Source organism: Macrobrachium nipponense, chromosome 47 (assembly GCF_015104395.2).
Source record: "Macrobrachium nipponense isolate FS-2020 chromosome 47, ASM1510439v2, whole genome shotgun sequence".
NCBI classification, from domain to species: Eukaryota; Metazoa; Arthropoda; class Malacostraca; order Decapoda; family Palaemonidae; genus Macrobrachium; species Macrobrachium nipponense.
Genome location: NC_087222.1, coordinates 35,674,041 through 35,684,863, shown reverse-complemented (window position 1 = coordinate 35,684,863; position 10,823 = coordinate 35,674,041). Strand labels below are relative to the sequence as shown.

Genomic DNA, 10,823 nt, shown 5'->3' with positions numbered 1-10,823 from the left:
CCCGTTCGCTACTTCTCCCTTCCATGTCATCGGAGCCTTCTCTTGCAGATCAGTCTGCGGTTATATGCCAGGCAGTGCTTAAGAGGTTGGACTCTGTTTTGTATGTTAGGTTGGCTGCCTTGTTGGTTGGGAGCATTGGACAGAAATGCGTTGCTTCGTTCTCGCCTCCTGCGAGGAGATCGCTTACGGAACCAGTGCTATCTTCTCCCTCTTACCCCTCTGCACCATGTCGGCATATCAAGTGTTGGAAGGCTAAGGACTTTGCTCTTTCTTCGCCTACGAGGGAGGAACTATGAGGACGTGTTCTCAAGAATGTTGGTGTTTTGGAGAGCATTAGTGGCTTCGTCCTCTGCGTCGAATCGCTGGCTTGTTGCAACTTCCCCTGTCCATGCACGTCTCGAGTGTTGCAACCTCCCTCATCCATGCACATCGCGAGCGTTTTGCAACCTCCCCTGAGAGTGTAGTGTATCTTCCATTGTGTATCCTGCAGCGGCTGCTTCGTCCTCTGCATCGAATCATGGGCATGTTTTAACTTCCCCCATCTGTGCACATCTCGAGTATGTTGCAACCTCCCCAGTCCATGCACATTGCGAGCGTGTTGCAACCTCCCCTGTCCGTGCACTTGATGCAAGTGCTGCTTCTTCTCCACGGCCTATTCGTCGCTGTAAGGATCTCAAGGTGCCTGTCAATAGGTCGAGGGTGGTGAGCGTGGAGTTGCTCCAGCAGGAGTGTTTGCCTGCCTCTCGCACTGATGCTTCTTAGAGTTCGATTCTCGAGGATTCTTCTTAAATCTCAAGTGATCGGGATTCCTCTCCAACTCACGTTCGTAAGTCGGCCACGCCCGTGACCATTCACGGACATGTTAATGAATCATCTGTTGGAGGAGAACATAGTGATGTTCGTTGTGTTATAGTGGGTTTGTCTCGGGAGCCAACTCGTGCACCCAGCCCAGACAGGTTAGTTGGTGTGTTGGGCTGTTTGGTTGCTGATCCTACCGTTAATTTTAATGAACAATGTACCTTAGAGGGGCCTACGCATCCTTCTCATCCTTCTCATCGTCGGTCTCTGTTGCCAGAGCAGGAGGAGGGAGACACGCAAGAGTTTTTGTCATCCTTTTCAGAACTTGTTGATCTCATTTGTGGGTTCAACAATTTGGAAAGTAGGTCTCAGGTTCAGTCGTCTTCCCTCCTTCTTGCTTGGAATCCTGGTGGGAGCTATTCAGGATCCCAAATCTTCTCTCCAGTTTCCCTTGGGTTAACGCCTCTGTTTCAGACCGGGACGGTTCGCCTTGCTCTAGAGGCTCTGCCAAGTTACTACTCCTGCCTCTCATGGGGCTAGGAAGTACTATGCTACGAGCTCTACTTTTTTTATGTTGCGCTATCTTAACCCAGACATTGTTCGTCTGAAGCCGGGATTGTCTTTGGAGCAGGTGTAGCCGGTGGCTCCGTCCTTGTCTCCGCAGGATGCCTCAGCATTGGAATCTATGGGAGCCTCCATGCTGCTCATGGTTGCTTGGCTGGACTTCTGGTCTGTGATCATTGCTAAGATAGCTCCTGACAGGTCCCCAGAAGAGTTGGTGACTGCTTTCTGTCTTGCTAATCTGTTGCAATCCAGAGGCAAGGCATTTTTGTATATGGCTCACCTCAGTGTTAATTTATGGAATATCCTTCTGCTGATTAGAATACGATAGGCCAGCGTCGGGCTGCCACCAAAGACAGACTGGTGCGCCAGGCCATGTCTTAAGTTGGAGTCTCGTCCTTGGAAACATCCGGCTCCTCCTCCTCCCTCGTCCAGCAGTAGTCAAGAAGATCGTCGCCTGGTAGGCCATTGAGGAATTCGAGTTCGGCAGGGCCTTCCCGTTCGACTCAGCCTTGGTCAGAGGATCAACGTCCCTTTCGTTCTCGTTCCTTTAGACCAAGATTGGCCGAAGGGGCAGAGGTAATGGGGCCCTCGGTAAGTTAGGCGCCTCTTCTGTGCCACGGAGGGGGGGTGCCTAGTGGGCCATTGGGCCAAGTGGCAGAGTTGTGGGCGGAGAATTGGGTGGTAGATACTCTTTGGGTGGGGTACCTACTGCCATTCGATTTCTCTCTCCCTCTGTCGGACAAACCGCAGCTCACAAAGGCATATCTCCAGATTCTCTGAAGTTCTTGGCTCTTCGGGAGGAGGTGCAGAAGATGCTGGGCAAATTGCGATAGAGGAAGTGGTGTGTCCGTCTCCATTTTACAGTCACATCTTCTTGGTGCTCAAGGCGTCGGGAGTTTTGTCATCCCTGAAGTAGCTGGTCCCTCATGGGCGTCTTCATCTTCGGTCTCTGCAATGGAGATGGAGAATTCTGGTCTCCAGTGGGGGACTCACCCCTGTTAATGTTCCCTCTGTTTCTGGAAGTGAGAGAAGACCTTTGTTGGTGGTTGGACGACCAGAATCCTTCGAAGGGTGTCCATCTGCATCTCTTCCACCAGACTTCCTTCTTTTCTCAGACGCCTCCCTTGCAGGTTGGGCGGCCTTATGTAGGCGACCTCATCGCTTCAGACGTTTGGAGGACAAGCAGCAACATATCAACTTTTTGGAGTTGAAGGCAGCCCTCCTGGGTCTGAAGAAGTTTTGGGAGAAGATAGAATGTCATTCTGTCGTTCTCATGTGAACAAACAGGGATGCCTGGTTTCTCGTCAACTTCGCGCCTTGACCGTCGAGGTTTACCAGTGAGCGGTCAGCAGTTAGGTAGAGCTCTCAGCCAGGTATATCCCAGGCAAACTGAATGTGGTCGCAGTCAAACTCAGTCGTCGGGATCAGATCTTAACACTGAGTGGTCGTTTCATCAAGTGGTAGAAGACAAGCTTTTCCAGGTTTTGGGTAGACCCATGTTGGACCTTTTTGCGACTCGCTTCAACAGGAAGCTAGAGATATTCTGTTCATAGGTCCCAGATCCTTTAGCATTGGCAGAGGACGCATTCCAACATCCCTGGGACAACCTGGAGGTGTATGCCTTCCCTCTGTTTTGTTTGATCCGTCAAGTTCTGAACAGGCTAATGAGTTCACAGGGTCTCGGGATGACTTTGGTAGCCCCTCTGTGGCCTCAAGCGGAGTGGTTCCCAGATCTGCTGTAGTAGTTGTCAGAGGTTCCAAGGGAGATGTCCCCCTTGGTGACATCTCCTGTGTCAGCCCCATGCGGAAGTGTTCCACCAGTCAGTAGAATCCCTGTCTTTTCTCGGTTGGAGACTTTCAAGTTTCTCCTCCAAGCGAGAGGCTTTTCTCAGGAGGGCGGCAGGGCATATGTCCAACAGTCTCAGAAAGTCGACCTCCACGGTTTCCAAGGCAATAAGTGATGTACTGTGATTGATGTCGTAACAGGGTTTTTCTCCACTCGCAACCTCTATTCAGCGAATCACAGACTTTTTAACCTTCCTCAGAGATGAGAAACATTTGTCCGTTTCTGCCATTAGAGGCTACAAGGCGGCCCTGATTTGGTGTTACACCTTAAGGGTATCGACATCTCTTTTCCCAAAAAAAAAAAAAAAAAGTGGGAACTTTCCCTTCTAGTTAAGGGGTTTGAGTAGTCAAGTTCTCCTAGAGAGCTCAAGCCTCCGACGTGGGATGTTTCCTTGGTTCTCAAGAGCTACACTAAGAGTCCATATGAGCCCTTGCATCGCTCATCTGATAGGAACTTGATGCTCAAGACAGTTTTCCTTCTGGCTTTGGCATCTTCCAAGAGGGTAGGAGAGCTCCTTAGTCTGAGCTATGAGGTGAAGCACACCAGGGGTTGGGGGTTGATGTCCTTCGAATTTGTCCCGGAATTCGTGGCCAAGACCCAAAATCCCTCTGTGCACGATGACATGTTCACTTCATTTTCCATTCCATCACTGAATGATATTGTGGGTGGTGATGCTCAAGAGCTTTTGTTGTGCACTGTCCAGGCCCTACGTTACTATCTTAAAAGGACTCGGCACCTTAGACCAGGCTGCCGCAGACTTTTTGTTAGCACAGACCGTACAAAGAAAGAGGTGTCTAACAATACTATCTCTTTCTGGATACAGAAAGCCATCAGACAGGGTTAATTGGCTCTTGATGATTCCACCACCACGTCTGTGCAGGCTAGAGCGCATGACGCTAGGGGTATTGGTCCCTCTCTGGCTTTCAATAAGAACTTGGCTGTACAGAGAGGGCTGAGCGCTGTTACTCGGTTACACCAGTCCACGTTTGCCTCTTTCTATCTTAAGGATGTTGCCCACAGATCTGCGGACACGTTTTCCCTGGGTCCTGTGGTGGCTGCCCAACAGGTTGTGTACTCATAGTTGCCCCAAACAGGGCACATTTGTATCTTTCCTAAGGTGATTGTGTGGATGAGAGAATGAGGGAGTTGGCTAGTCTCCTTTCTCTTGTACCTTTCCTTCTTCCTTCAGGCGGGTTAAGGAATAGACACGTCATTCGCTGGACTGGTCTGATACAATGAGTAAGGTAAGGTAATCATACTGATAGTGTGGTCACTTATTATGCAAATGTTGAACCCTCTATTCGGTAGCATATGCTCCACTCCTAGGCAAGGAGGAGTTGAGTGGTACAATCCCTGGTGTGTTGGTTTGCTATTAGACAGTCAAAGTTTCTCTTTAGTTCCCTATACAATGGTTCTCCCATATATCATTGTACATCACTCAGGGTCTGAGTGGTTAGATATCAATTTATCTAGCTTCTCAACAGGCTACAGTCCCTCTCCAGAAGTCATTTCTTCTGGAAGCTGGACTGGTGGGTAGGCCCCCAGCCGGTTTAGGAGGTCTTGTACCTCCCTCCAAGTATGAGTCTATCCTGTTGTTAAGACCAAAGGTTTGCTCGTGTATGAACTTATGACAAATGTTCTAAGACAATTTGTATGTTTCATAGCTACAAACCTGAGGTCTGAACATTATACTGCCCGCTTCTAGCTGCCCCTCTGTTTGTTAAGACATCCTGAGTTGGGAAAGACTGATGCGTGTTTGTAGGTGAATGGTTGTTGACTATCCTTCACCCGATATACGAATGCATTGCCAGATATCACAAGATTCCTTGCTTTCATCTGTTTTTTAACCGGATCCAGCTAGTCGCTAGAAATTATCCTATTGTTAAGACCTCAGGTTTGTAGCTATGAAAAATACAAATTGTCTTAGAAAATTTGTCATTTTAAAAGAGTGAAATGGATAGATTATTGTATTTCTTTAAAATACTGTCACATATGAATTTTGAAATTATTTATATTATTAATATTATTATTATGTGAAAACATTAATAAACTTATACACATGTACCATAGAAATTCTCTCATCTCAGTAATGAATTGATTGCTTTTTACATTAATATTAATATTTGAAAATTAGTAAGTCATTTATTTATCATACAAAAAACATACATCTCTGTAAGAGAGAGAGAGAGAATTATTATTGTTATTATGTGATATCTTTTAATCTTTTTAAACTTACTAATACAGTAATTTTATCATGAAAATACCCTTTTATTTAACTTCTACCTCCTCAGGCCTTCTCTAACACTCATATGTATTTGTCTTTCAGCTATTGCACCCCCCCGTGGAAAGAGAAGGAAAGGTTATCTTTTAGATATTGCACCCCGTGGAAGGAAAAAAAAAGGTCGCTCAACGAATTCAGTTGCTACCCAGACTTCAGTGGCTACCCAGACTTCCTTCCTCCACACTGAGTCTCCACCCCTAGGCTACATGAGCAAGGACAACGATAGTAATGACCCTCCTGATATAACATATTATTCAGGTAAATCATAGCCTAGTATGAGGAAAATCTTCTTCTTCCCAGCTTGTTCCCATTTTTATATGGGGTCGCCGTTTCGGATGAGCCGTTTCCATCTATTTCTATCTTGTGCTTCTGCCTCATCAATTCCCTTCTCATGTAAGTCTCCTCTCACACAGTCCTTCCATCTCTTTCTTGGTCTCCCTCTTTTTCTTCTTCCTTGCACCTCCACCCCCATAGTATGTCTCCCAGCGTGGTCCTCATCTCTCCTCAACAGGTGTCCATACCATCTCAGCCTCCCTCCTGCACTTTCTTTGATACTTCCACCACTTAGTTGACCCCCTTGCCCCCTTATGTAGTCATTTCTGATCCTATCCACTCTTGTTACCCCAGACATCCACCTAAGCATTCTCATTTCTGCCACATCCATCTTCTTCTGCTCTGCTTTTCTCATGCTTGCTGTTTCCGTACCATACAGCATTGCTGTTCTTACCACCGTCTTGTGAAATTTTCCTTTTAACCTAAGCGGCACTCTTTTGTCACAAAGAACTCCGAGGCCGCCTCTCCAGTTGTTCCAGCCTGCCTGTACCCGATGTACTTCTTCTTCCATACTTCCTCCAGCGTTAACAAAAGATCCCAACAAATACTTAAACTTATCAACTCTCCTTATTTGCTCTCCACCAAGCTGAATACTTTCTCTATCATCCCCCTCAGTGGTGGTACACATATATTCTGTCTTGGATCTACTTATTCTCATTCCTCTGTCCTCCAGTACATGTCTTCCATCTTTCCAATTTCACTTCCAGATCTTCCTGCTCTCTGCACACAGAACAATATCATCCGCATACAATATGTTCCATGGTACTGTCTCCTTTACTTCCTCTATTATAACATCCATCACTATGTTAAAGATAAATGGGCTCAGAGCCGACCCCTGGTGTAATCCTACTCTCACCTCAAAACCTTCTGTCTCCCCAACACTGCTCCTCACTCTGGTAAATACATTCCGGTACATCTCTTGTATCAATCGCACATACTTCTCTGGCACCATCTTCTCCCTCAGGCTCCTCCATACCTCTTGTCTCGGGACTCGGTCATAAGCCTTTTCAAGGTCAATGAATACCATATGTAGGTCCTTTGTCTTTCCCGAATTTCTCCATTATTTGCCTCAGACAAAATATACCATCTGTTGTTCCCCTTCCCTTCATAAATCCCATCTGCTCTTTACCTATTTTGTAATTCTTCTCTCAGTCTAGCATCTATCATCCTTTCCAGTATCTTCAAAGTGTGGGACATCAATTTAATGCCCCTATAATTACCACACTCTTGGACATCGCCTTCCCTTTAAAAATTGGGATCAATATACTCCCACCCACTTATTTGGTATCTTTTCCTGTTCAAGGATCTTTATCATAAGAATCGTACAGTATATCCACTCCTTCATCTCCTAATGCTTTCCATTCCTCCACCGGGATCATGTCTGGTCCGGTTGCCTTCCCATTCTTCATCTTCTTCAGTGTATTTAGTACCTCTTGCCTAGAAAACCTCATTACCATGCCAATGTTCACTTGCCCATCCTCTCTTATTAGTCTATTATTTTCTTCATTTAACAACTGTTCGAAATATTCTTTCCATCTCTTCACAATGTCTTCCTCCTTTCTAAGCACTACACCCTCTTGATCCTTTATTTGTTTGATATGTGTTATATCTTTGGTGCTCTTTGATAGCTTGATCATCTTCTTTAATCCTTCCTTTGTCCCCAGCTCATTATACACATCATCATACGACTTGCTTTAGTTTGGGCTACCACCTTTTTCACCACCTTGTTTTTCTCTCTGTACCTATTTCTGTATTCCAACGACTGTGAACTAATCTTCCCCATCGTTTTCTTTGCCTCCTTTCGTTATCTTTTACTACTTTCTCAATGTCTTCATCCCACCACCAACTCTCCTTTTCTTCCCATATGATACCAGATGTCTCTCCTAGCAGCTCCTTTCCATGCCTTCTTATTACTGCTGCATTTCGTGCCCACCATTCTTGAACATCTTCAATCCCTATATCAATATCCTCCAAAACCCTCCTCTTAAACTCTCTCTTCTTATCCCCTTCCTTCTGTAATTCGTACCATTTAATTTTCCTTATCCCTTTAGCTTTGGTTTTTCTTTCCCTTTTCAACTTCAAGTCCATACATAGCAGCCTGTGTTGGGGGGCTACATGGTCGCCTGGAATAACTTTGCAGTTCTTGACCTCCACCAGATTTATCCTTTTATACAAGAAATAGTCTATCTGGGAGAATCTTCCCCCACTCCTATATGTTATTAGGTGTTCCCTTTTCTTCTCAAAGAATGTGTTTACTATTGCCATGTCGAATGACACAGCAAAGTCCACTACACTCTCTCCTTCTGGGTTTCTCTCCCCAATTCCATGGCCCCCATGCACCCGCCCAATCGCCTCATTTTCACTTCCGACATGGCCATTCAAATCTGCCCCAACTATCACCCTCTCATGCTCTTCCAGTTCTTGCATTATTCCATCCATGTCTCTCCAGAAATTTCCCTTCTCTTCTTCTGTGCAACCAACTTGTGGTGCATATGCGCTTATAATATTCAGAATCTCTCCTCCATAACATATCTTCAATCTGATGATACGGTCATTCGTTTCTTATGCACTTCTATTTACCGAGTTCTTTAGTTCACTAGACAGTACTATGCCAACTCCATATTTTTCATTTACCAGTATTAATAATGCAAATACAGTAAGCTTCTGTGCCTGGTGAAGGACAAACAGTCTAACTGGTGAATAATTGCTTAATCTATTGAAGTGAGGCATAGTAGTGAAACCCGGTCCCATATGTTAATATCTGAAATCTCATATCTTATTGTATTTACCAGTGTCCTACAGCAGACAAGATAGAAATGCCATAGTTTTTCCTTATGTTTGTCAGTCAGTCTTTACATCTGTCCATCCGTCTGTTTGTGATCAGCTGTGTGTCTGTCATGCTTACTTAGACATTAGTTGAAAGGATTCTGGTCTGGCATAGTAGTTTGTACTAAGGTAGAACATGCATAATTGTGCATGGAGGGAGTTGGTCATTCTGTCCATTATTATCTTTCATAGTTGTCATGGCATTGCAAGAAAAGCATGAATGGGATCTCAGGATCTTATTTTAACTTCCTATGTAAGAGCCAAAATGTAAAATTGTGGTTCCAAATTCCATAGACACTGTGAGTAACTTTAACCTTGGTACGAACTAGCTTCTGAACCTAATAAATGATAGAGACTTTATACATGACATTTACGTATATTTCATTAATAAGCTCTCTCAAGTTAGACCAGCTTAGTGATGTCGTGAGTTTGACCTTGGCCTTTACATGGAAAATAAGTGGTGCTGTGGTATTCATGTATGAAAAGCACTTTGTGTAAAAGGAGAATACATATTGCATGAATTAAGATGTCGTGTCTGTAACATTTGAAAAGTGACTGAATGTTAAAGACATCACAAAGAGGATTTAGTCAGTTATTTGTTAAGGGCCATATGTTGCTTTATCAATTAAAATTTTTCGGAATTCTTGTTACATTAGCTCATAATCAGATGCTTTGGAGATCTGGCATTCTGATAAGTAAACAAGGCCTTATGGTATAGCCTACACTTGAACATTCAAGATATCCCACACCTAACAATAATTCTATATAATTTCTAAAGAGGAATCAAGACAGTTACTTCATCTCTGAGTACCTTGCATTTAACTTAAACCCTATAAATTTCTAGACTGGATCACTAAACTTGATAGTAGTATATTTACTCAGGATGAGAATATAAAGTAGCATGAAGTTATGCTGCTTGCTAGATATTTTAGACTTCTGAGAAGAGATTACTAGTACTAATATATACAATTAAGTTGTATATCCTGTTTTCATTAGTAAACAGTCCTCACGCAAGTGAACCTGCCACAAATAATGATAATAAAATAGTCTGTAAGATTATCAAATGGTTAAACTCGATGCTCAGGGCACTATTTTTGTTCCGATACGCAATACAAACCATCGGTCCTTTAACAATAGGAATGTAACTTGCGGCAGCTGGAACCGGTCGTAAGATTCGAACAAGGGAGTTCGGTAGTTAACTGCTTGTCCGACAGTCAGCGCATCGCGTGACTGGGAGGTGAAGAATCACTTTGCTTTCGGCCGCGCTGGTTGACAGACGTGTTCTCCACTTCTCTCTGGCCACCTTTTGTCGTATGCTTTGGATCTTCAAATCTTTGGTTTGCTATCTAATACTAGTGTGCTTGTGTCAAAATACTGTGAGTACTTGTGCATTTTGTATTTTTGTTATTATTATGGATTCTCGTGAGCTGGAGAGTTCCCCACGTCCCCCCATCAGCCGCAGACTATGCCCTGGTGTGGAGGGCCGTAAGTGTGGAGCCTTCCGCTCCTTTCCTGAGGTTGACCCTCATAAATTATGTGCTCGGTGTCGGGGGCGCGAATGCTCTCACACCGAGCCCTGTGATATTTGTTGTTTGTGGTCGGAGGAGCAGTGGGCGCGATATGAGGGGAGGAGGAAGCGACGTAAGCCTGCCAGGGAGTCATCGGAAAGTTCTCTGGCTACTCCCCTGGTCACGGACACGTCGTCTTCTTTCCTTCCTCCATCTCAACTCCCACGTATGGCTCCTTCTCCTTCGGGGGGTGGGGGGGGGGGGGGTCCCTCGCTCCTTCTCTTCGCCTGATCCGTCGAGCGTAGAGGAGGGGGCGAGATACCCCGACATTCAGTTGTACACGGGGTCTTCCGTTCGCTCGGGGGTGGGACTTGTCCCCCCCCCCCCCCTTAGGCTTAGGCGAGGGGGAACCCCCTTACTAAACACCCGACCTTTGCCTCCTCAGGTGTGCCTGCCGCAGGTGACGACCTCGGCCAGGTTTGGTTCTCGCTGGGTCCCCAGTGGACACCGAGTGTTTGGGGGCTGTTGCATCACCTGGCGAGTGGCTCTGCACCGGTAACGCACGGTCCGGTAACCACTACTACCACCACCGTCTCGACCCCGGGGTATGCCGCCATTCTCACCTTGTGTACACTCAACATGTGACGATGGTAACACCTTCAGCTGC

At 45.4% G+C, this 10,823-nt stretch overlaps 1 protein-coding gene across 2 annotated transcripts in view; it reads left to right on the top strand.

Moving 5' to 3' along the window:
- Positions 1–5,537: 5,537 nt before the first annotated feature.
- Positions 5,538–10,823, top strand: part of LOC135204902 (tigger transposable element-derived protein 1-like) — a 64,261-nt gene continuing 58,975 nt past the window's right edge. For both annotated transcript variants that reach the window (XM_064235144.1, XM_064235145.1), the window contains exon 1: positions 5,538–5,747. In XM_064235144.1, coding sequence (XP_064091214.1) covers positions 5,696–5,747 — 52 coding nt within the window. In that variant the 5' untranslated portion in view covers positions 5,538–5,695. The remainder of the gene's footprint in view (positions 5,748–10,823) is intronic.